Below are 26299 nucleotides of genomic sequence, written 5' to 3' on the forward strand. Positions count from 1 at the left end.
GGAGTAGTACAGTAGTAATAGCAGCAGCAGTGATAGTAGGAGTAGTAGAGTAGTAATGGCAGCAGCAGCAATAGCAGTAGTTGTAATAGTAGTAGTGGTGGTGGTGGCGGCGGTGGTGTTAATGGTACTGTTACTGTCTGTGCTTTGGTCACGGGAGGCAGCCCTCCCAGCCCTGAGGTGTGTTCACCATGTGCTTCTGATGCTTTGATGTCTGGGGCCTTGCCGAGCTTGGAGGGGCTGCCCCTCCTGGGTCAGCTGATTCCTAGAGCTAGCAAATAGCTCCCCTGGGAGCCCACCTCTCCTAGGCAACCACCAATCCAGAGCCCACCCAACCTCCTCCTGCGCTGGGCTCCCACAGGCTCTCACACACAAGACCACCTCGCCCCCTGCCCTAACCACCCCAGGGCCAGGTATCAGACAACGGGGGACAGCCCTAGGCCCCAGAGCCTGCCAAGACTATTCCAACCAGCCCATCCCAGCCCCACCCAGCCTGCCTACCCGTCTTGTCCACTCCTTCCTGTTAAACCGCTGTAGAGGCCCTTGCCCACATTTTCTCCCTCGGCCTCCAGACTGGCCCTGGTGCTTCCCTGTGTGGCCCTGCATGGCGCAGAGTACCCCATCCTCTTGGCAACTGTAACACTCTTTCCAGCGGCAGCCATCTCCTGATCTGATGGCCTCACGGAACCTGAATAATAACACCGCCCACATTGTAAAACATGAAGATGGCACAAAAATATGAGCCAGCACAAGCCATTCAAGGACAGCTCGGGCCTGGGGTCATTGCTGAGATCATGGTGTGAAATGTGGCCTCAGGCTGGCTACCTGCCTCTGCCCAGTGTGGGAGGCTACGGCTTCTCCATAGAGACGGGACGCACAGGGAGTGCTGGACGCCTGCCACCTCCTCCAGCACGTGGCCCTTCTTGGCAGCTCTTCCCACATGGCTATCTGACCCATACCCCACTGCCCAGCGCCATCTCACCCCTTCCTTGTCACGCTAGTCAGGAGGCTGGCAGCAGTGACTAGACATCTCGCCTCCCAGAAGCGCTCCGTCTGAACCCATATTTGGGGAACCGAGGGGAAAAGCAGCAGCTAAGTTTAGAAGCTCAAAGCAAGGCTCACGCCCTGTGAACCCAGATGTGTTCTGAGCTGTTTCAGCAAAAGGAAGTTTATATAAAGCCGTGGGAAACGTGGCACTTCCTTTGATACAAACACAGCCCAGTTACACATGAGCTCAAGACTTTGTCACTGCGAGAAAGAGTTCCAATAGCTGGAGACCAAGCCCACCCTCGACCAGAACATGTGGTGGCCGAGGAAAATCAGATGGACAGGAGCCCGCCCTCGGCGGGCCCGGGGGTCCTCAGCATGGAGGTCAGACACCCATGAGGAGCAGCTCCCCAGCAGAGATGGAGCTGGGGTGGGTCGGGAGGCCCACACCGATACACGGGAACCGTCGGGTGACATACATGGTAGAATTTCCAAAAGTCAGTGTTCCACCTTCTCTGTGGAGCTAACTATTTGTTTCCACTGAAGCAAGACCCTCTGAGGACTCTGCCAGCTGCCTGAGCATTTCGAGGTTTTCCATCTGGCTGGTGGAACAGACACTACTATTCCTTGTGTGTGCTGGACACAGCTCCTTCCGCTCCTTGTAGGTGGTTTTGTCCCTGGCCTCAGGTAGCCCCCCACATGTACCTGCTGATCAGTTCTCAGCTGCATTCTCCTGGGACCCTCAGCTCATCTCTTGGTTCTCTGTGCCCCTCTCTGGTCTCTGACACTCTGTCCTGGGGGCTCTAGCCACTTTGGTCCCCCGCGACCCTCAGCTCACGTCTTCGCGCAGGTAGGTTACCACCAAACCCCCCTGGTTTGTCCCTCCCTCGGCTGCCCTCAAGGCAGAGAGCAGGGCAAGCTCTGTCCTTCCCTGCCTGATGTCAACAACTTGAAGACGTGACTTCATATGCTTTTTCCATTGGTTAGTTCTTTCAGGTCGGAGGGTCGATCGAGTCTGTGTTCCTCCCTCTTGGCCAGAAGCGGAAGTCTCAGGATGCCCCTGTCAATCAAACTTTGTGCTCCGCATAGATCTACCGTCATTAAAATACCAACGTTTAAAGAACTATCATAAAATAAAACAAAGCTCACCAATCACTAAAAGCAACACTAAATGTAATTTGGTTTTGGATGCTCGAGAAGGTGGTTTGGGGTCTTACCATGTTTTCTGGTCTCCAAATTGGGCCTCTGCCTCTGATTTCTCTCCGCTCCGGCTCTGCCTGAATCCCACCGCCAGCCCCTCATTCGTCGGGGTTCTTGGGGGCAAACAACAGAGACGAGAGTGATTCACTTCTGCAGGGAAGTAGTGTCCTAGTGTCCTGGAGGGCTACTGACTGGCTCAGAGGATCCGTTGAGGGCTTAGAAAATGGGCAAGACCTAGGAAGCCCAGACCATGGGCAGAACCCGCCCCAGGGAAACCTTAGAAGGAAACCACCACGCTGCCGCTTCAGACACTGGACGCCCCTTGCTCTGTTCCCTCCCTCTTCTCTTCCCTTCCTCCCGCTTCACAGTCCTGGGCAGCCCCCCAGTAGCTGAGCTCTCGGCTTAGGCTTTAGCAGATGGCGGTCAGGGACGGCAGAAAGCCCTCCTTTGTTGCTTCCATAGCAGGAGGCAGAGCATGAAGAATCCCAGCAGGGCGCATCCCCAAACCTCAGAAGGCGGCTGGTGTGGTGCTGGGTGGCCAGAGAATGACAAATGCCCACTGGCCTTTGGTCACCTCTAGGGCTCCCGTCTGGCTTCAGAGTTCCGTCTGAACTCCTCCTTCTGGTGAGACGGGCCAGTCCTGGGTCACAGTGGATGCTCAAAACGACTGGCTGGCACCATGATCTGGGACCGCACGGCCATTCCATGGTTCCCTACCCCCGGTGATGCAGGACCATCATCGTTGCCTTCCCGTGCCCCACGTTCCAGGCGAAGGGAACTGCCCGTCCTTCCCTGTGGTGGCCCCGATGAGCACACCGTCTTCCTGGCATCTGCTTCCCTGGGCTGGCGCGTCCATCCCTCGGTGCGGTGCGGCTGGCTAAATTCCCACAGCTACCCCCTTCCCTGGGGAATTGCCCTCTGCCAAACAGAGCCACCTCGCTGGGGGTTAGCCCTCCCTTAATAAACCCCTTGAACGAGAACTGCCATCTCAAGTTCTCCTTTTAGGGGTCACGACCCAAGACATTCCCCAAGCAGCCTCCTCATTTCTGGTCTCCACCCCCGGCTCCGGCTGCTCCCTCTGCTCAGGGAGACCCTCCTCCCGACACACTTCTGCCTCAGCAGCTTCTGCCTGTGCTTCAGCAGCTCGCTCCACGACCGCCTCCTCGGTGAAGACGCCCTGCGTGTGTAACGAGACGGAGACGGGAGAAGATGCGCGGGTTACGCCGTTCTGATTCTTCAGGGATGGAGCGCGAGAAATCCTCCCTCTCGTAATTAATTATTGGGCACGAAACGGAGGTGATTGGCCCCATCGAATGTTCGAGATACTGCGTTAAGTGCTTCATGGACCCACAGCAGAGACTGCAGTGGACTCCCTAGTATTTCTTCTCTGTTCTTTTGTAAGAGAAGCCCCAACATTCAGCTGGTGCTGTGGCTAATTCAAAGGAAAACCACATTTGCCAGCTTCCCACTAAAGTGTGGCTCTGCGATTCTGGCCTGTGGGCTGCAAATGGGAATTGTGTGTGCGACTTCTAAGGAACTTTCCTTCTCGCCCGCCCACCCTTCTCTTTCCAGCCAGCTGGAATCTGCAGGTTATGATGTCGCTGGAGCTCCGACACCAGGGACCATGAGGTGGCTTTGAGAAGGGGAGCCACAGCGCGGGGCCGCCACACCTGCACTGGATGACGCAGCTCTTGACTTCTTGAGTACGGGAAGAAAATAAACTTGCATCTTGGGGTTTTTCTGCCTCTCAAAGCTGAACCTCATTCTGACTACGACACAAAGGTTATCTCTCCTTGAATCTTCGTATGAATCCTGAGGTCGGTGTTGTGATTCCTACTTTGGAGATGAAGAAACTGAGTCTCAGAAGGGTCCCTAAACTGCTCAGATGCAAAGTAAGGGGAAGGTCAGGATTTGAGCCCAGGTTTAGCTACTTCTGAACCTTCGTCCTTCACTGCTTTGCTCCGTCCTCTCCTGCTTGGCAGGGGGGAGAGAGGGGCACATACCAGTGGGGCGGGAGTACAAAGTACTCCTTGTCCTTGGAAATAATCACTCACGTCTGTCTGGACTGTTGATCAGGAAACATGATGCCAGCTCCTAGTCTATATCCTCTTTATCAGGGCTGCCATGCACAGCTGTTCAGGTTGTGCACAGCACAAATGCTCCTGGTTAAGTGGATGTGTGACCCACTGAGACCCCTCCTACATGGGCAGCTTACTGAGCCTAGGGACACTGGGCTATGCATGGACACTTCAAATAACTGGTCTGAATTAATGAGTCATGGGCCGAGTCCTGAACTCAGCGCTCTGCGACATTGTTGGGGCTCCTGCAGTGACCAGCTGGATTGCCCCGGTGCCATGTTGGACTATGAGATGACCTTGGAAAAGAAAGCCACATATAGCAGAACAACAAGATACAAGGAGCCTGGGTTTGTGACTCCAGCGGCCACCATACCACTCAAGATTGCCGATGTGTGTTCTTCGATACTGATCAAGTCACTAGTTTCAGAACTTGGTTACTTGCAGATGAACCCAATCTAATGGGTATGGCGACACAACACATCTCTTCCTCTCTCCACACTTATGCCTCCTTCCCGCAACACTTAATGTAAAGAAGAGAAACCGGAATCAGAATGGATAACGTTGCCTTGGGCTCTTGCAAACCAAGACATGACTGAGGCGATGCCTCGTGCTGGAGCGTGGAAAGACTGAGGGGCACCCGCTGCCAGAGGCAGACAGAGCAACGCTTCAGGGGTCCTTGTGAGCTCCACTCTCCAAAGGAGAAACGAGCCAGACGCTGTGGCCCTGGCTGTCAGATTGACAAGCGTGGGAACTGCTGATTGCTCCAGAATCAACATCCAACCTGGCAGCCTCCTCTGTTCCTCCACTGAGTGTTTTCTGCTGGCAGCTCTAAAGGGTAAGTTATTGCTTCAAGCACCAATCAACCAGTGAGCGCTGAGAGAGAAGAAAAAGAAGCTGCTCGCTGAATGGTCGACTCTCGGGGGAGGATGAGGGAGTAATTTTTGAATCAAAAGAAGAATCTTTTTAACCTCGGAGTTGGGGCAGTTGAGCAGCGCCCCTTCTGGAGCAGCCACGTGTCAGTTTGGGCTGTTTGGGTGCTTGCTTGTGATGGCGGCAGGCAGAGGACCCGGGGGGAAGACCACGGGCTTGTGCTCCAATCCTGACACACAACTTGCCGGCTGCGAAATCCGAGCCAGCTACTTTACCATTGTCTGCCTCAGTTTCCTCCTCTGTGAAATGGGAATGATGATGGTGCTTCATTTCTTGGGGCTGCCGTGAAGACTAAATGCACTACTCCTTGTAAAAGCACTTACTTAGTGTGGCCCAGAGAAAGAGTTCCAAAATTTCCGTTATTATTCACAGTTTCAGGAGACGTGATTCGAAGAGAGTCAAATCCTCCAGAAGCCAAGTGAGCACTGAGTTCTCTTGGACCGAGGGAGATGCCGAACCCAGCGCATCACGGCCTCAGTCTCAGGACACAGCCTCCCTGAGGAAAGACGCCCGTCAGGCATGGGTCCAGCCAGGTCCAGGCTGCCACAAGGTCAATTTCAATAGGAAGTTGTTGAATGAGAAACGTCACAAGAATGGAGAGGGTCCACGGCTCCGCGTGTCCGTGATCTGCTTGGGGGCCATCCTGGGTGGTCCTATCATGCCCTTTGTCCCCATTTTTGATGGTCCCAAGAAGCCCAAGACTGCTGGGGTCTCTCGTCCCAACCCCACTTCCCAGCCTCCCCCTCTTCCCGAATCCTTCCATTCAGCCCCCGGGATACTGGGGCGCATTACAAAATGCCCCGTCACTCACCCTTCCATTAACTGTCCCATCTAAGGCCTGGATCCCCCCTGAGGACCCTGAGGGGCTGCTTTCTCTCCCACACCCCTACTTCCTAGATGGGGCGGGGTAGGTGTCCTGGTTGCTTCTAGATCGTACTCTTCTCTCCTCCCTAAAAACCTTGCCTCTGACACGCCTTCAACCCCCCGGGCTCTTTGTACAGTACTTTTTGTTGCCCTCTCACTGCTCCAACATCTGAACCCCCCTTACAGACTTCAGGGCACCATTAAACCACCCCAACAGGCCCAGTCAGCTCCCACGCTCCACTTTGGCAAACTTGTTTTGCAAAACCCCAGCCATCACTAAAAACAACATTCCATGGGGCCAGCTTGGTGGCGCAGGGGTTAAGTTCACACGTTCCGCTTCAGCAGCCTGAGGTTTGTGGGTTTGGATCCCAGGCATGGACCTATGCACTGCTCGTCAAGCCATGATGTGGCAGGCGTCCCCCATATATAGTAAAGGAAGATGGGCATGGATGTTAGCTCAGGGCCAATCTTCCTCAGCAAAAAGGAGGGGGATTGGCAGCAGATGTTAGCTCAGGACTAATCTTCCTCAAAAACCAACATTCCAGAGTAGCATGGCGGAGAGGACCCCGCAATCACGGTCACAGGGAAGGGGGCCCAGATAGCCCAGCTCCTTCGACTCCTCCGTTCAACGCCAATGTCATCCCCTCCTCTCTCACCACATCTCTGCCCTCCTCCCCAGCCTCCCCTGCTTCCTAATTCATTGAGGAGACAGCCGCCCCCACCAGAGAGATGCTCCACGTGCTCCCACCGCCACCTCCCCCTCAGCAGGCATCTGTCCCCCATTTCAGTTGACAGATTGTCCAGACTCCCGCCAAAGCCGCCACCTGGTTCCCACGATTCTGCCCCACCGAGGACACAGCTCTGGCAGGTCTCCCCTCCGTCTCCCACATCATCAGTTTCCCTACAGCAGCATCCATGAATCCACACCCACGTGATATCGGTCCCCGTCTGAGGACAAATCCTCTCTGTCCAGTAACGAATTTGGTTGTCAGAAGGGTCTCTTCCACTTTTTGCTTCCTCAGTTGAAAATTAAAACTCACAAATCACGTTTAAAGAATTCCTCAATCTATTACTTTATTCTGAAGACTCCTTTGGATTCAACAGCACGTAAAAAAAAGATACTATATCCACGGACACATGGCTTTTAGGAATGCGTGGCTACTTCAACCTTAGGAAATAGTAATGTGACATATTGCCTTAAGGAGTCAAAGGAGACAAATCTTATTATTTACACAACTGCAAAGGTATCTGATAAATCAATACCCATTCTTGATAAAACAAACAAACAAAAACAGCTCTTGCTAGTGCATGAGATGAAGGACACTTTCTCAACATGATAAAGAAGGAAGAAGAGCTAATGTCATGCTTAACATTGATATATGTGAGCAACATATCCCGGGTGTGTCCTCAGAAAAGTGGATCCAGGGGCCGGCCCTGTGGTCGAGTGTTTAAGTTTGCGCACTCTGCTTTGGTGGCCTGGGATTTGTCAGTTCGGATCCTGGGCGCGGACCTAGCACCGCTCATCAAGCCATGCTGAGGCGGCGTCCCACATAGAGGAACTGGAATGACTTACAACTAGGATATACAACTATGTGTTTGCACTTTGGGGATGGAAAAAAAAAAAAGAGGAAGATTGGCAACAGATGTTAGCTCAGGGCCAATCTTCTTTACCAAAAAAAAAGAAAAGAAAAGAAAAGTGGATCTGGTGTTTTATATAAAAAAAGATATCATGGTGTATTAGTTAGAGCAATGTCACAAACACTAGCATTTTGTTGGCTGAACACAATTGGGATGTATTTCTCCCTCGTGGAATAGTCTAGTGTGGATGTGCCTGGTCGGTGGGCGGTATTTATCTATTCACCTGCTGGAGGGCATTGTGGTTGCTTCCACGTTTTAGCAATTATGAATAAGTGGCTATAAACACCTGTGTGCAGGTTTGCGTGTGGACGTAAGTATTCAGCTCCTCTGGGTAACCACCACGAAGCCCGACTGCTGGATCGTATGGTGATATTGTCTGCACCGCTTCATACTCCTATTCCTACCTAGCGCCCTTGTCCCCTCGACACCCGCTGTGTCCCTGTGCAACCCACACCCCGTCTCCTTTGCCTGTACACAGGCGCCCTCGTGTGTGGGTTTTCCCCCTACGGCTTCAGCGCAGGGCGGAACGGGCTGCAGCCTTCATTCCAGGAGGACGAACTCAGGCATTGAAATAAATGCAGAGCTGAGGGTGGCTGGGGAGCCTGAGCCAAGCATGGGCCGACTCACACAAGTATTCGGTTTCACTGTTAGCTTAATTTCATAAGCATGAATAGCAATGTTTATATGTATTTTTTGAATTGCGGTAAAATACACGTAACATAAAACTTACCATCTGAACCTTTTCTAAGTATACAATTCAGTAGCGTTAAGTACATTCACATCGTTGTGCAACCAATCTCCAGAACTCTTTTTATCTTGCAAAACAAAAACTCTGTACCCGTTAAACACTAACTCCCCATTCCTGCCTCCCCCCGCCCCTAGAACCGCATGCTGCCTCCCGTCTGTATGGATTTCACTCCTGTGGGGAACTCATATAAATGGAATCATAGTGTCTGTCTGTTCGTGACTGGGTTATTTCAGTCAGCATAATGTCCTCAAGGTTCATCCATATTGTTGCATGTGTCAGAATTTCCTTCTTTGTTAAGATTGAATAATATTCCCGTGTATGGGCAGACCACATTTTGTTTATTCATTCATCTGTGGATGGACTCTTGGGTTGCTTCCATCTGTTATGGAATAGCTATTGTGAATAATGCTGCTATGCCAATGTTTATTAGGAATTACACAGCCCAGCACATCGAATTAGATTTTTTTTGTACACAAATATATTGCTTTCACCGTTTGCCTAGATGAGTGTGAGAATATGGGATTTTAAAAAGACATTACCTCCTGTGATCTTCTTCCTGCCAGGTCTCTCCTCCTTGCCCCCTGCAGGGCGCTGGGGGGCTGGGCAGTGGGGAGGTGATGGGCTGTGTCCTTGGGGGGGATGGGCAGGCTCTGGCGCTGCCCAGGAGGGAGTCATTGACGGGGCACAAGGTGAGGTGAGCCGCGCCCTCTCCAGGGAAACACCCAGGAGGCAGGAAGGGCTCTGAGCCCAGGGTCTAGCCAGGTTCTCTTCCATCCTCCAGCTCCCCACCCCCCACCCCCATCTTCCCTTCATTCAAACTTCCTGTGAATTCTGTGTGAGTGAACCACCTCCTGGTGAACAGAGAGCGGAGAAAGGAAAATTTCTTGCCTTCTCAACCAAAGCCAGGTTTTTCTCAACAAGCAGAGTGACAGAGAATAGGTGGCAGGGAGCACCCTGTCAGGGCTGGAACAACCTGGCGGGTCCTCAGGCCGCAATGGCCACCGGCTATGCTGCCTGGCGCTCTGACATCGGGCCCTGTGGGAGCACTTTGCTCTCCTGACCTCATCTACTTCTTGTAAAAGCCCTCTGTGGTGGCGCTCCTGGGATTTCTATTTTCCAGAGGAGGAAACAGAGGCACAGAGGGGCCAAGCAAGCCACCCGAGGTCGCGCAGCTACCAAGTGGTGAAATGGGGTTTGAACTCAGGTCAACTGAGGCCAGCATCTACTCTACTGACCCCTACACTGGCTGGGCTCCGTTCAAACTTACATAGACGTCAACCTGCAAAGTGGAAACAACACCTCACACCCTGGTCACTTTGAAATGTGGTTTTAAGGATTGAGGGAGAAAGCACACACCCACAGACACACACCCCTGCACATATGTGCACACATGAACACACGTACATGCACTATGTGCACACACGTGCATGCACACACATATACACATGTGCTCGCACCCATGCATGCAATGCACACATACACACACACAGAGACACTTGTGTTGTTTGTCCTTCAAACAGCTAATGAGTCTGCTGGAAGGAACACACGAGCATACGGAAGGATGGGAGCCCAGTTTCCTTTGTGAGAGGGAGAACACGACGCTCTGTCTCAGCGTTGATACGACTGGAATTTGAAGGCGCTGATAGATCCTGCCCCCCACCCCCGCCCATGAAGCCACCTTGTGTGGGATCCAGGCTCACCCCCGTGCTGGAATCAGGGGTGGAAAAAAGGGAACCCTCATACGCTGCTGGTGGGAATGCAAACTGGTGCAGCCACTATGGAAAACAGTATGGAGATTCCACAAAAAATTAAAAATGGAAATACCATATGATTCAGCTATTCCACTACTGGGTATCTAGCCAAAGGAAATGAAATCAACCAGGGATGAGGCACTGAAGCTGAAACAGACAGATGACAGCTGTGCTTGTGAAGGACAGTTTGAACAGCCCCCCGTGAGCAGGAAAAGTCACAGTGGAATAAGATGGAGCCTTACCAGGATGAGGCCGGTGGATGGGACACTCCCAGAACCCAGGTTCAGGGGAGCAGCCTGGGGCGGACTTGGCAGGCCCCCAGGGGCCCGGCGCCTCCACAGCCACCACATTCTCCTTTCTTTTTTTCCAGGGTCACATTCTTGGGGGCACTGAATATGTCAACCTGACATTTCGTAGTTCAGCCATCCAAGTGCAGAAAAGGGCATTATCTGAGACTGAAAAAGTATATTTTATATTTGCACACTTGACTTTCAAGACCTTGAATGAATTTTGCTGAAATATTCACCTTTGGGTTTAGTCCAAGTATGGGAAGTTTTAGTCCCAATTGCCTTTTCTTTTTCTTTCTTTTCAAAAGAATATTAAAAGTGACTGAAAAGAGGGATTTAGAAATGAATGGCTATTTTTCAACATGTCTTATAAAATGAAAAGGAGTAAACGCTATAATATTTCTTAGAGACAGGGATTTAAGGAAAACGAGATTTAGAACCCCGTGGCTGGTTATTGCGAGGTGAGATTTCTGTCCTGGCAGCCCTCGGTGTTCAGCACGGCAGAGTCAGAGGGGAGGCGAGAATGGGGGTGGCCACCCATCCCAACTGCCCAGGACTACACTCTGGTTTTATTTAATTTTTTAATTTCTTATTGTTATTGTTTTTGCTGGGAAAGATTCTCCCTGAGCTAACGTCTGTTGTCAACCTTCCTCTCTCTCTTCTTTTTCCTTCTCCCCGAAGCCCCAGCACGTAGTTGTAGATCCTAGTTGTAAGTGCTTCTAGTTCTTCTATGTGGGACGCTGCCACAGCCTGGCTACTGACAGACAGCTGGTATGGTTCCACGGCTGGGGACCCAACCCTGGCCACCAAAGGGGAGTATGCCGAACTTTAACCACTAGGCCATCAGGACTGGCTCTACACCCTGGTTTTAGTACTGAGAGTCCTGCATTGTAGAAAACCCCTCGGTCCCCAGCACCCAGGATGGTGGGTCACCCTAGATGAGATTATTATGGATACGAGATGTGCTCGCAAACCCTACTCAACCCAGCCCAGCCGGCCCAATCCCCTGTCAGCTCGACTTCATAGTGCATCTATGTCAGGAACTGTGGATGTAGATGCGCTATGAAGTTGAATTGGCTAACGAGACAAGAAATAACAAGTGTCGGAGAGGATGTGGAGAAAAGGGAACCCTCATCCTCTGCTGGTGGGAGTGCAAACTGGTGCAGCCACTATGGAAAACAGGATGGAGATTCCTCAAAAAATTAAAAACGGAAATACCATATGATCCAGCTATTCCACCACTGGGTATTTATCCAGGGCACATGACATCAATAATTCAAAAAGATTTATGCATCCCTATGTTCATCTCAGTATTATTCACAATGGCCAAGACGTGGAAGCAACCCAAGTGCCTATCAATGGATGAATGGATAAAGATGTGGTAAATATATACAACGGAATACTACTCAGCCAAAAAAAGACAAAAATCATGCCATTTAAGATGGCATGGATGGATCTTGAGGGCATTATGTGAAGCAAAATAAATCAGACAGAGAAAGACAAATACTGCATGATTTCACTCATGTGTGGAAGATAAACAGACAAATAAACACCTGGATAAGGAAAACAGATTGGTGGTTACCAGAGAGAAAGGGAGGGCAAAGGGGTAAAGGGGCACACGTATATGGTGACGCATAAAAACTAGACTATTGGCGGTGAGCACGACACAGTCTATACAGAAACTGCTCTATAATTATATACACCTGAAATTTACACAATGTTACAAGCCAATATAACCTCAATAAAAATAAAATAAAACAAGAATTGTATGCAACGCCAAGTGCAGGAATTTTAGAGGGCTAAAGAAATAACTTGATTCCCACCCCAGTTCTAAACTGTTTGGGAACCTCCTGTCCCCTGCGGGACTGATAAAGCAGAGGACGGAGACCAGGGCTGAGGCTGTGGCAACAGAGGCTTCGAGCAGCCCCAGAGTAAGACCCAGGCAGCTGTGGACGACCGCGGGCCACACACTGGCTGTGAGCTTCCGGAAGGTGGGACCTTCGCCTTCTTACATTAATATTCCTAATGCTGATCCTGACGCAAAGGAGAGCGTAATAAGTAGCCGTTGTACTAGAGAGAACTGTCACGGTAAACACGCAAAGAGGAGTGTGTGCATGTGTATGTGTGTGCATGCTTGTGTGTGTGTGCACGCATTTGGGAGAGAGAGAGATGTCACGAGGTGAGGCCAGGGCCCAGCACCACCAGCCTCCACAGGTCCCCAGTCTGCAATCACATCAAGTGCCTTTGCAGACTCTGTCCCCAGTGCTGAGCGTGGGGCAGGTAATTGCTGACTGCCACCAGCTGGCAGCCCATAGTTTGTCCTCAGCCTCCTCTCCCCCAGGCCTTCTTCCACGTGTGAGTCCAGGCCAGGATCTCCTGCGCAGTCACCTTAGAGACTCTCCAACCCCACCTTCCCCTGCCCCCTTGTCCCCGCCAGGGACCCTTGGATCAGTGGAGAAGAAGAGTCCTGGGGGCTGCCTGACACCAATCATGACCAAGGAGCCAAAGGGCCCAGCTGGAAGCGTCGGCTGCTTTGCATTTATGCTTCCTTTCTGCCCAGCAGCAAATCCGCTCTGCGGTTACGTCCTCAACCTTTGGGTCTCTCCTTTCTTGCTCTCTCCTGCACCCATGTACACTCTTTATTTCCAGAATCTGCACCGTTCTCTAAGCAGACCCACACCTCTGTGAATGGCCTGTTCCACCTCACCTTCCGGAAGTCCCGTCTTTTATTCTAATGACAGAAGCTGTGGTCTGCTGCCCACTCACATGCTGTGCTGATCTTGTGGCAAGCTCCAGCAGGAGTTTCACGAACACTGTTGACACAGAGAGACTATGATAACATTTTCCAATATTGCTATAATGATAGTAATACCTGGTATTCGTAAGCACTTAGCAGTTGTCGAAGCCAATGTCATGTCTATTTTCTCCTTTGATCCTTGTCACAGTCCCACAAGAAAGCCATGAAGATACACGCAGTCTCACATACGCAAACTTTTGCTTGAAGCTTCAGGGGACTCATCGACCTCTGGAAGAGCATCAGTGGCCCCCTAAGAGTTCCCACACTTCAGGATAAGAAGTTCAACATTTTAATAGGCTGGTGGCATGACCACCCAGCCACAGACGCTCAGGGTGGGGCAACAAGAGGCAAGCTGGGGAGATCCAGGCGTCACGCGGGTGAGGCTGCCAGCAAGAACCGGAGGGAGAGATGCTGGCAAGGACCTGGACAGGTGGCACGGGGAAGGAGAACAAGGCTGAGACTCGGATAAAGCAAGGGCGGTGCCTGGGGTGCAGAATTTAAGGAGGGGCCACTCACTGTGAGGGTCACCCCAGTCCTGGCCTTGAAGGAGGAACCCAGCAGGAACCCAGTAGCCTGAAGGGGGCATTGGGCTAGGACGAGTCCCAGGGAACTGTGACAGTGGGGCCCCAACAGGAAGCAGGTGGCATATTCACTTTGGAATACTTCAAGTTTGTTTGCAAAGGAGAGGGCAGCAGGGAGGGGATCGTAAGGCCTCGTGTGGTGGCTGGCCTTTAACAACGAGCAGCTGGTACCAGGCCTGACGGATGAGCGTGACTGATGGAGCCCAGAGGGAAAGTGAGGCTCTGACACGGGCTGTTGTGGAGGGGCAGAGGGTTTTGGATGGGGGACACGGCCAGCCAGGGTGACCTGGCAAGAAAGATGCTGGGAGAATAAATTCCTGATCTCCCTCTCAGCTGCTGCCGGGGCTCCCTACCGGCTGAGCCCAGTGGGAAGTCGAAGGGCAGGGGACAGGGGTGACGATGCTCAGGGTGCAGGACAAGGTGGAGACGGCTGGAGGAGAGTGGAGAGAAGATGGTTGGGGCAGAGGGAAGGAATTCCGTACAGGGCAACAAACGGCCCACATGTGGGAGCTGGGCTGTGAGAGAGGAGCAGGAAGATGATGGGGCCCAGGAAGCCCAGGCAGGGCCCAGGCCAGTCTCTCCCATTGAACCCCAGGGGAGCTTGTGCTGGGAATGCAGATCCCTGGGCCCCGTGCTCCGAGATTCGGACTCAGCGCCTCTTGAGTGGGCTTTTGGAATCTGTCCTTTTGGACATCTTGAACTGGTGTCGGAGAGCCCTGGGCAGGGGCTGCCAATGCCTTGGCTGATGGCCACGCCTGGCCCCTGGTGCTCGGGGTCCTTGGCCTGAGAGTCAGGGGGCAGGAAGCCAAGCCGATGAAGATGGCTCAGCTTCACGCCTCCAGAAATACCAGACCCATCTGCAAGCCTGTCCTGAATCTTGCGCTTTACCTCCTTCCTCTTCCTCTCTTCCACTCTCTAGAGGTGGCATGGGCAGGCTGACCCAGAGCAGGTAACCTCAGGCATCTGCCCACAGGGTGAGAAGCTGGGGTGCAGAGGCTGGGGGTGGCCAAACCAAGGAGCTGCTTCTGAGAGGCTGTGAGCAGGAGTGTTTGGGGGCCACCAGGACCCCTGCCTGTCTCTGTCCCCGGGCTGGCCGCCCCTCCACTGCCCAGGGCTGGCCAGCCTGGCACGTGACAGTCTACAGTCTCCCCTCTGGGCTCTGCTGTGACCTTCCCAGCCTGCGGGGGACCAGAGGGCCAGGGCCCTTGCTTTTAGGGTGTGTCTCTGCTGGGGCAGCTTACAGGGAGGGAGCCCCAAGATGAGCAGAGAGGGGCCCAGGGCAGGCGCTGGATGCTTGGAGCCTCCCTGGACCCTGGGCCAGCTCTCCCTTGGAAAGAGGGCGCAGGGTTCGAGGTCTCAGCCACACCTGACTTGAGTCTGCACGGGAACCTGACTCAGGGCTGGGGCCAGAAGCACTGCTGCCCTTGAACTCTCCAGAGCTGAGCATGCGCCAGGGACAGAAGACCGACTCCCAGCCCTTCCTGAGGTTGACATGGCGTGAAACAGAAGAGCCAGGTGCAGCGAGGCGGGGGAACAGCTCCCAGGATGACATCCTGAGGCCCCAACGTGAAAGGAGCCCAGGCCGCTCCGCCCGCTCAGCTGCTGGCAGAGACTCCATCCGACCTTCCCTCCCCAGGCCAACCTTCCCTCAGGTGCAGGCGAAGCCCCCTCTCTCATCCTGCTGCAGTGCTAGCCCCCGTCCTGCCTCCCCTCCACACCAATGGTCTTACTGCCCTTGGTCTGGAGTGGTTAACTAATGCTGTCTGTGCTGGGCATGTAGGAGGGTGTGGTGTCCCCCAGGGGCACCTTCAGAGGGACTGAAGACTCTGCGACACGACCCCTGGCTCCTTCACGAGGAAACCCAGCTTCTGAGACCAGGACCCCACGACTCTGACTCTGACCTAGAGAGCCGGTGCCTGCCCTCCTGTGGAAGATTTGAGGTTCAGGACAGAGAGCGATGACTTCCTCCACTGTCTCCATGTTGGGCCCCGGGGGCCCATTATCAATGCCCAGTGGACAGGTGGGCTAGGAACAGAGACCAGCGTCAACCACTGCCCCAGGATGCATTCCCGGGGCCAACAGTGTCAGTGAGAGCCTCTCTCTAATTCTCTCTCTTACTGCGCCCTGTGCCTTCTCTTCAGTCCTTACAGTTGGTAGATGTAGTTTTTATTGCATCTATGTGTTTAATGTCTGTTGCCCCCACCAGAACGTGAAGCCCCTGAAGGCAGGTACCACATTTTGTCCCCCATTTCCAGCGCCCAGCGCAATGCCCAGCATAGAGTGGAGCTCAGGAGAATGAATGAACGATGAATGAATTGACAGAGGGATGGATGGACACAGCCTCAGCCAAAAGAAGAGAGAATAGGATGCTAGGCCTGCTCTGGGTCTGGGAGAGAAGGGGAGTCGGTGCCTTTTGTGGAGCTGGGAGGTTGTCACAGAATCTGGGGACGATCCAGTGCTTCCTGATCCAAAGTTGGTCATGACTAATCTTTTGTCAGTTTGAGTCAACATGGATGTGAGCTCCGATCCCAGAGCCTAGAGGGCAAAGGATGTCATGGAGGAGATGTAGAGGTGGGCTGCAGGGGTACCATTTGTCCAGACCAGTCAGGGGCGCACGGCTGCTTCACCACCAAGAACCTCTTTCAGGGTTTTCCCCTCACAGATCCCATATTTTGAAAGACTTCGTTGTTAAACGATGTTAGGAATAATCTATTTATTTTCACATTTTTATTAACTAAAGACATCTGTAACTTCCTGATCATCCTTCTTTCCAGTATGAGATAACAGAGTTGAGATCATTCCAGCCCAAAGCAAAGTAACTTAATATTTTCATTAGCCCTTACAGCCAGATGGTGGGTCCCTGTATGATTTCCATTAGACAGTCTGAAAATAGCTCCAGGTCACCCATGGACAATGGCCCTTCCGCAGTAAGCCATCGGTATTCTTGGCCTTTTCTGTCTCTCTCCTTGCTGGGCTCCTCAGGACCTGCTATATGAGAAACAGAGAAGGTAACTGCTATAGACATACGCTTCCAGGATTTAGTGCTGTAGGGTGAGCAGAGGAAGAGAGAGAGAAGGAGAAAGTTCATACTCATAAATACTCCTACATGTTGTATGTAATTGGCTGAGAAAAAATTCGATGGACCTCGTGACTTCTAAATTTCTTTGCAAGAAAGGTTAGGAACATTTTCATGGTTTTTTTCTTTCTTTCCTTTTGGTAGCAATCATTAAGTTGACGGCACTGCATGGGACACTGAATTCCACTGAGTCTTGACTTTGACCCAGAGGGAGCAGGTGAAGAGCCATTGAGTCTCGAGTTCCTCCCAGGGGGGTTGGTATCTTCCGAGGATTCAGCCCCTTGATGCCCAAATGTTGGGCAAAAGAAGCGAAATGATGGGTAGAAGACTTGTGTGTGGGTCTGCCCCTGCTCTGTGGGCGTAACTGTGAGTGAAGAACCAACTGGGAAACATTTCAATCCACAAATATGTATCAAGTTCGCTGTATATGTGGCTCAATGCCAGACACTGTTGGAGTTCCAGAACCGATTACAGCATAGATCCTGTCTTCAGGGGCTTCGTGAAGAGCTCCGTGAATGCTCTTCCTAGTGAAGCAACCATATAACTGGTAAAAATTATTTGAAAAAAAAAACTTTAGGATAATTTAAAGTCTCTGGAAATTACCCTAAAGGCATACAGTCAATGGAAAAACACTTTTTAAGAAAACTAGTCAATGTTGGTAAGGACAGAGAGAATCTGTGGCTCTTGGGCCATCCAGCTCCATAGGACAGCTCTATTGGGGCAGCTGAGGCCAGGAAGACAGTGGTCCCCTCTCCCCTCAGGCCCTAGTTTAAGGCTACTGTTTCGCCCCAGGACAGGCAGGCTGCCAGCATCCCTTATCCACCAGCCCTGTGTTGCAGATGTGCTATTTTGGGCAGACAAGCCTGAGGGGATAGGGGCTCCCATTTTTAAGATGTGGGCTCTGCCATGGGCATGGCAGGTCAGGAATACTGCGCCTCAGTTGCTCCCACTCTGGCTTGCTTGTAGGACGGAAGTTCCACACCAAGAGGGAAAGCTGAGAAACCCAAGAGCCACCAGCCCTCCTTTAGCATCTTCTCATAGAACAGGTGTCCTGGACAAGTGGGCCACTGTGGCAGAAAGGGTCTTCCCACAGGAAGAGGCAGATCTTAAGGATGAGAGCTCCACAGCTGTGCCTAAAGATGCTGACTTTATAGTCATGCACCATGTAACAATGTCAGTGATGGACTGCATATGCAACAGTGGTCCCATAAGATTCGTACCATATAGCGTGGGTGTGTGGTAGGCTATACCATCTAGGTTTGTGTAAGTACTGAAGGGGAGGAAGAAATTTTCCTCTACTCTTCTAGGTTCTTCCAGCTGGTCTAAAAATTAAAGTGACATGACACAGATTAACAGGAGAAAACCAAACAGAAGTTTAATAACATGTATACATTGGTGAAACCCAGAAAAACTGAGTAACTCGTCAAAATGGCTGAAGCCCTCACCTTAAATACCATCCTCAGCTAAAGACAAAAGATGTTGGGGGTGGGGAGAGTCAGGGACTTCAAAGGGAAGGAAAGTAGTTCACAGGTAAGCGAAAAGGAGAAAATATTTGGAAAACAAGTGTTTGTTAGGTCACACAGAAACAGAAGAACACAGAGGGGAGCCCATCCAACAGGCTTTTCTATGTTCTTCCCTAACAGCTAGCTCATGTTATGCTAAGGTGTAACTCGCTTCCTGAGACAGGGTTTTGTTAAATCGGAATTCTTTGGGGCAGTTAAGGGGGAGGTAACAAGAAAAACTTTTGAGTTTTTTCTTTCTTAAAAGTAATCAGCCTAAAATAGTCTTCATGTTAAAGAGACCCATTTTGGGGTGGCAGATTTTGTTCCCCTTCAGTGCGCTCTGATGTTCTCACAATGATGAAATCGCCTAACGATGCATTTCTCAGAATGTATCTCTGTTGTTAAGTGATGCATGACTGTGTTTGGAAGAGAGCCTAGAGAAGTTCATGCTTTAGGGCATTGCTGAAACAATGGTGATCGAGCATTAAGCAATCATGGGCTGGTAACTCCATACTAGTAGCAACAAGTGAGAGGGCAGACCAGCCAGAAATCTAACAGTATCAGGGAAAGAGGCAGCTAAGAAGAGGCGTCCTGGGAACACACGCATCCCTGGGGCTCCCAAATGCTGTGCTCACGCACTAGGTACACCACTTCAGGAGCTTCAGAGGAGGATGTGGAAGGGATCTTTTGAAACTAAGGGTGGGATGAAGACACTCCCACACAGACAAAAACTGAGATAATTCACTGTTAGCAGACATGTCTTACAAGAAAATATTGAAGAAGGTTAACTGGGGCTGAAAGAAGCGACACCAAATAGTTTAAACACACACACACACACATACACCACCACTACCACCAACACAACAAAGTGCCAAAGCAAAGTAACTATACAGGTAATGACAAAAGATAGAAAAGACAGTATATTTGCATGTCTTTTTCTTTTTTCTCTTAGCTAACTTTAAAAGCAATTGCATAAACCAATATTTACAAAATTGTATTGCTGGGCTTTTAACATGCATAAATGTGATATTTTGACAATAGAAACATGAAGGAGAGGGTGGGAATGAAGCTATATTGTAGTAAGAAAATGACATCAGATGGTAACTTGGATCCATAGGAAGAAATAAAAAATGGTAATTAAGAAGGTTAATACAGAGAAACCAATAAATATATTCGTGCTTTCTTTTCTTCTGTTACCTTCTTTAAAAGAGTTGTCTTTAAATGTAGTATATAAAGTAGTGATTATAACAATATATAGTTGGGTTTGTAACATGTATGGACATAATATGTTTAACAATAATAGCAAGAAAAGGGAGTAGGAAATGGAGTTATACAGGTATAAAGTTTCCGTAACTTACTGAAATTAAATGATCATAAATCTGAAGTGGATCCTGATAAGTTAAGATGTAACCTGCAGGGAAACCACTTAAAAAAACAAACAAATAAAAACCCTCAAATGTATAGTTAAATTCATTAAAGAAATGGAAATTGCACACTAGAAAATATTCACTTAAGACAAAATGATGTGGTAAAGGAGGAATAGAAAAATAAAGTAGTCATGAGTAGTCTAGAAAATAGCAAATTGGCAGATGTAAATCCAACAATATCAATAATGAGATTAAATGGAAATGGGGGAAATGGATGAAACAATTTACTCAAAAGTCAGAGACTGACAGACCACATAAAAAAACGAACCATGATCTAACTATATGCTCTCTACAGGAGACACGCTTTATATTCAAAGATACAAATAGGTTGAAAGTAAAAGATAGAAAAAGATATACTATGCAAGCTGCAGCTGTAGCAGGGCTCCAGGGGCTATTGCTAATATCAGACAAAATAGACTTAAAAACAAAAACTGTCAGTAGGAACAAAGAAGGAAATTTTATAGTGATAAAAAGTTCAATTGAGCAGGAAGATATAACAATTATAAACATATATGAAGCTAACAATAGAGCCTCAAAATACGTGAAGTGAAATGTGACAGAATTGAAGGGAGAAATAGACAATAATATTCAAAATTTGCTAATAATAGTTTCAGACTTCAATACTTGTCTTTCAATTATGGATAGAATAACTAGGTAAACCCAACATGGTGGTAGGAGACTTGAAAAACACTCTAAATCAACTAGACTTAGACATCTATAGAATACTATACCCAAGAACAACATAACACACACTTTTCCCAAGTGCACATGGAACATTCTCCATAATAGACCATTTGTATGATATAAAACAAGTCTCAATAGATGTACAAGGATTGAAATCATACAAAATATGCTCTCTGACTACAGTGGAATTCAATTAGAAATTAACAACAGAAAGGATTTTGGGAAATCCACAGATAAGTGGAAATTAAACAATTCTTAAATAGCCAATAGTTCAAAGAAGAAAGAACAAGGAAGATTAGAAAATACGTTGAGATGCATGAAAATAAAGCCAGCATACCAAACTTAGGAGATGCTGCTAGGGTGGTGCTTAGGGGGACATTTATAATTATAGATGCCTGTATTTAGAAAGAAAGATCTCAAATAAATAACCTAACCTACCACCTTAGGAATCTAGGAAAAGAAGAGCAAACTAAGCCCAAAGCAATCAGGAAAAGGCAAATAATAACAATTTAAGTGGAAATAAATGAAATAGAGAATAGAAAGACAATAGAGAAAGTGAACGAAACCAAAAGTTGGTTCTTTGAAAAGAACAGCAAAATTGACAAACTTTTAGCTAGATCAACCAGAGAGAGAGAGAGAGAGGAGACTCAAATTACTGGAGTCAAGAATAAAGAGGGGACATCACTACAGATCTCACAGAACTAAGAAAGAATTATAAGGGAATACACTGCTAACAAACTAGATAACTTAGATGAAATAAACTCTTAGAAAGACACAAACTACTGAAACTGACTCAAAAAGAAATATAAAATCTGATAGACTTATAACAAGTAAAAAGATTGAATTAGTAACTTAAAAATTCCACAAAGAAAAGCCCAAGACTAGATGGCTTCACTGGTGAATAACATTGTGTCACGCTGAGCACAGAGTCAGCACCTGACACACAACAAAAGTTACCAACATTGCTATTACTTTTCCATCGCATGTTTTTCAAAGTCTATATTGTACCTGTCTACCACCTCTTGCTTGATTGTGAACCCCCTGAGGGGAGGGAATATGTCTTATTCTTTGAAGTCCAAGAGGCTAGCTTGTGCCTGGCTAATGACCCAAGAGAGGTAGAAAGAAAATAATGTCAGAATTTGAAGGAAGCATGTGTCATACCCTAGTTGGAGGAATCTGGAAAGGTTCATGGAGCAGCAGTGTCTGAGATGGGCCTCAAAGACTGGTAGGAAATTGTGTGGCCATGCTGAATGGGAGATTCCCAGAGGAAACCATAGAGGGGCTGACATGGATAGGGTCTCCAGGAACGCTTAAAGAAAGAAGGACGTTTAAAATGTCTCAGCCCAGAGATCCCTCTGTGATCTTTCTATTGGTGAGAAACCTCTTTGTTTAAAAAGTTCCTGTTAATTTCCTATTCCTTTTGTCTTTGACCACATCCTTTACTTTGTGTGTCTTTGAAAATCCACTTTCTTCCCCGTGTCATGTTGAATTTCAGCAGCTCCTCATTACTAAATTACTGATACATCCCTGTGACCCTAAGAGGTATGTGCTATCTTTGTGTCCGTTTTACAGTTGGGGAAACTGAGGGCCAGTGAGGTTAAGAAATCACCCAAAGTCAATAGCTAATGAGTGATGAAGGCAGAATGAACTTGGGGCTATGCTTCTACACCGGCAGTCTTTGAGGCGCTTTGACTGTAGCACCGGATTGAGCTCTGTGTTGGATTTTGCTTCTGGTTCCACTTATCCTCCCTCTTTGGGGAAAGTGTAGTCAATAGGTTTATGACAAAGATTTACAAAATTGTTTTGAGAGCCAGCCCTGATGGCCTAGTGGTTAAGCTGGGTGCACTCTGCTTTGGCAGCCCTGGTTTAGTTCCCGGGCATGGACCTACACCACTCATTGGTGGCCATGCTGTGGTGGTGACCCACATACAAACTAGAGGAAGATTGGCACAGATGTTAGCTCAGGGTGAATCTTCCTCAAGCAGAAAGAGGACGATTGGCAACAGACGTTAGCTTGGGGGCGAATCTTCCTAGGCAAGAAAAAACAAACAAAAAAAAGTAATTGTTTTGAGAGTCAGCCCTGACGGCCTAGAGGTTAAAGTTCAGAGCCTACCACTTCAGCAGCCGGGGCTCATTTCCTGGTTGTGGAACCACAACCACCCACCTGTCAGTTGCCATGCTGTGGCAGCGGCTCACATGGAAGAACTAGAAGAACTTACAACCAGGATATACAACCATGCACTGGGGCTTCGGGGAAGAAAAAAAAAGAGGAAGACTGACCACAGATGTTAGCTCAGGGTGAATCTTTCCCTGCAAAAAAAAAAAAAAAAATTTTGATCCTGTACAGTGAAGGTAATTGCTCAGCTATCCAGGACACAGCATCAGTTCCAGGGCCAGCATGGCAATCTCCCAGAGACTGCCCTTGAAGCTGATGTGACATCCTTGGTCCCAGGCTATGTCAAAGGAGTGGTGGCTGTTTGGGGGGATGGTGGGACACACAGATCATGTTGTCCACACCATATGTATGAATGTGAGGCCCCTCACAGGGAGGGACAGAGGTGGAGTGGAAAGAGAAAGGTGGGCCAGGGGCCAGAGACTGAGGCCCCTCCCCCAACCCCCTCCCCAATATGTGCAGCCACATCTTGGAAAGACATCCTGAGGAGTCTGAGAATTCTAGCTTTGAACCTGGTCTTCAAGGTCACTATAAAGGTATATTTGTCAAGGGAGGAGAGAGAACATGTTTTATGTAGTTTTGGGGGGCTCAATGTATAACATTTCGATATTTGGCTGTGTGCTACGTAAGAGTCTCCACTTCTGGTCTCAGACCCTGCAAACGTTAGGAGCAGACCTGCAGATTTCTATACGCACACAGAAACATACAGTTTTAGTTTGTCTTTTACATAAGCGGTATCATAATCTATGCATTATTTTCCAATTTGCACTTTTCATCTAATAATATGACTTCAAGACTTTTTCAGTCGGTACATACAGATCGACTTCATTTAAAAACACAGTACATTGCATCTTCCAGAACAGCCAGAGTTCTTCCCAAGTCATCTTCAACAAGAAAAGAAGTTTTCCACGTGCATGAAATGAGCGACACAGAAAAGATGGAGTTAACAGAAAGCTGGGCGGAGGCGAGCCTGGCTGTTGGCGTGATTCCCCTCCCGCTGACCACACACACCTCCTGTCCCAGGGTCCGGTGCCTTTACAATCAGAGGTCAAGTTCTTCGGAAGGAAGTTCGGCAGCTCGGAGTGGGAGGCGACTCACTGCCTTTGCAAATTCTTCGTAGATTAGTAACACATCCTCCTGCTAGTTCATTGTTAGCGAGTTCAAAACGTTTTCCTTTCTCTCTTTTAAGGAGGTAACGTCATGATTTTACACATGCCTCTCCCCGCAGCTCCCTCCCTTCCTTGGAAACGAATGGAGCGTTTTCCGGGTCAGAATGGTGTTTACTCATCTCAACACCACTCTTCCTCCTGCCTTCATCTTTCCCAGGCTGAATTCTGTCTTTGAAACAATAGGAAATGACAAGGTCTATTTTTCTTTTCTTGAAAGGACTCAATCCAGGAGTCATGCATTGGAACAGAGAAAGTACATGGAATTACTATGTCCCCCCAATGGGAAGTGACCAGCCTTCCTCTCTTTGTTTGGCCGAGTCCTGTAGTCTGAGCTCACATATCCCCGGCAGTTCGCCTAAAAGCAGGAAGGCGGCATTTCACCTTGAGATAAATTCCCAATTGGATTTTCTGTTGGATCAATCGGAAAGAAACGCAATTAGGCTGTGAGCAATCTTCAAGTAAAGATTGGGAATCTTTCCTAAAAGGGATCTGCTAGAAATAATGTGTCAGGCTCTCGATAAACATTTTGCATTGGCAATGTTAATTGCATCTTAAAGCACCCTCGTGAGTCAGTCACCAGAATAGCTTCCTAAGAGCGTTGATTTTAATTTCTCCAACAGATTTAAGATGTAATTTGGTCATTTCCAAGATAGTAAGACTAACTGGATAGTGATCAGCAACCTTAAAATCAGGAGCAATTACTATTCCAAGAATCAGACAACCTAGGTTTCAGGCCAGGCCCAGCCTGTTACGGGCTGTGGGTGGGCTGGACAGGTGAGTCCCTTACCTGCTCTGAGTCCCTTTTGCTTCTGGGAGATGGACAGATGCTGCCCAAAGTGGGTGATGCCATCCTTATAGTCAGGATGTGAGACAAGTCCCGGAGCCTGGAATACAGGCTCATCACCTGGTGTCCTGCACCCTGTTAGCCTTATTTCCCATGGCACCCCCTCACTCTGGCTGTTCCTCATTCCCAGACTTGCCATTCTTGTTCCCACCTCCTGGCCTGTTGCTGCTGCTGCCTTTCCCCACCTTCCCCAAGGACCATGTTGAGCGCTCTCTCCAACAAACCTCCCCCAGCCCACTAGGTGGGAGCATCTCTCTGTGTTCCCAGGGCCACTTGGTTTGACCATTTACTGTCACTCTTACTCTCTGTCTTGTAAAGCTAAAACCTCCGAAGGATCAAGAAAAGGGCCTCTGCTGAACTTGCTCTTGGGTTCAGTGAAGAGATGGAAGGTACTGAAGGGAGAGGAAGAGGAGTATTCATGGCGGGCCCAGCCAGTGCTGCCTGGGAAGTGGGGAGACCTGGCCCGAGGTTTCTCTGGACCGATCCTGGGGATGCCGTTAGCCTGCTGGGTCAGGAGGAAGGGGCCCGGCTCTTCTAGGTAGCCACTCTTCTCAAGGGACAAAGGAAGGGGAATTAACAGCAGCAGTGGTGCCCGCAGTAGTGCTGGCGGCAGCAGCTGCTGCAGGATGATCAGCCTGGATGCGTGCTGCGGAGCAAAAAGGAGCCATGGGCTGTGTGCGGCCAGGGCGGGGGAGGTGACAGGACTCCTCAGGCCACGGCTCTGCGGTGGGTCAGAGCCCACAAAGGTTAGGCTGTATTTTGGCTGTGGGCCTGAGCACCAAGGCACACCAGGAAGACAGTGGCCTCGGGGCTGGATGACTAGGGACACACAGGGGCATCCCCAGGAAGGTGAGCAGAGGCGGGAGTAGGTGGTGCTGGGGTCCCACATTCCTACATCTGGGATTCTCATCTGATTACACCCTTCGTTGGTGAGGTCCAGGGACATACCTGCTCCATTTCATGACAGCGAGTTGGGCTCATGTCTCTGTGTCTGATTTAATACACAAGCTCAGCATTGTCCCCAGAACGATCCTCACTGTCCACGACAGTAGCCCCTGGCCATGTGGCTACTGAGCACTTAGAATGTGACTATTGCAACTGAGGAGCCGACTTTTAAATTTTATTGATTTAAATTTAAACTTAGATAACCACGAGTGGCTAGTGGCTCCGAACTGGACAACGTGGCCACAGGTCGTCAACATCTGTGACTGGATATCATCTCATTCATCCTCCGGGGAGCCTGGCGCTGCACCCCACAGAGGAGGTGCCCGTTGATTTGATATTCCTAAAAAGAATGGGGTGATCTCGGATTACTGGCCAGCTTCCTGAATTCTCCTTATGTGGTTAATGGTTATCATGGCTCTTTCTTGCCTCACTTTCAGCTATAGCTCGGTATGGCTTCCAGTCGACAGGGCATCTTGTTGGAGTGTTTATTTAGGATTTAGTCTCCGAGGCTACCATCAGTCTTGGGATGGAGTTTGGCCAGCTCTGCACTGGTGGTCAGGCTTACAATGGGCTTCTGAAAACCAAATGACCATAGTTCCGGGTTTATAACTACCTTGCCAA

The 26299-nt window shown here is 49.4% G+C and overlaps 1 protein-coding gene across 3 annotated transcripts in view; it reads right to left on the minus strand.

The window, feature by feature from the left end:
* Window positions 1-26299, minus strand: part of LOC124234329 (protein eva-1 homolog C-like) — a 115994-nt gene that overhangs the window by 2005 nt on the left and 87690 nt on the right. For 2 of the 3 annotated variants that reach the window (XM_046651652.1, XM_046651651.1), the window contains exons 8-9: window positions 16702-16846; window positions 13187-13293 (exon numbers count right to left, since the gene is read on the minus strand). In XM_046651652.1, coding sequence (XP_046507608.1) covers window positions 13212-13293; window positions 16702-16846 — 227 coding nt within the window. In that variant the 3' untranslated portion in view covers window positions 13187-13211. Of the gene's footprint in view, window positions 1-2201; window positions 2298-13186; window positions 13294-16701; window positions 16847-26299 lie in introns of those variants that run through there. The other variant, XM_046651653.1, reaches the window with a different exon arrangement.

The sequence above is a fragment of the Equus quagga genome, unplaced genomic scaffold (genome assembly GCF_021613505.1).
Source record: "Equus quagga isolate Etosha38 unplaced genomic scaffold, UCLA_HA_Equagga_1.0 73442_RagTag, whole genome shotgun sequence".
Lineage (NCBI taxonomy): Eukaryota > Metazoa > Chordata > Mammalia > Perissodactyla > Equidae > Equus > Equus quagga.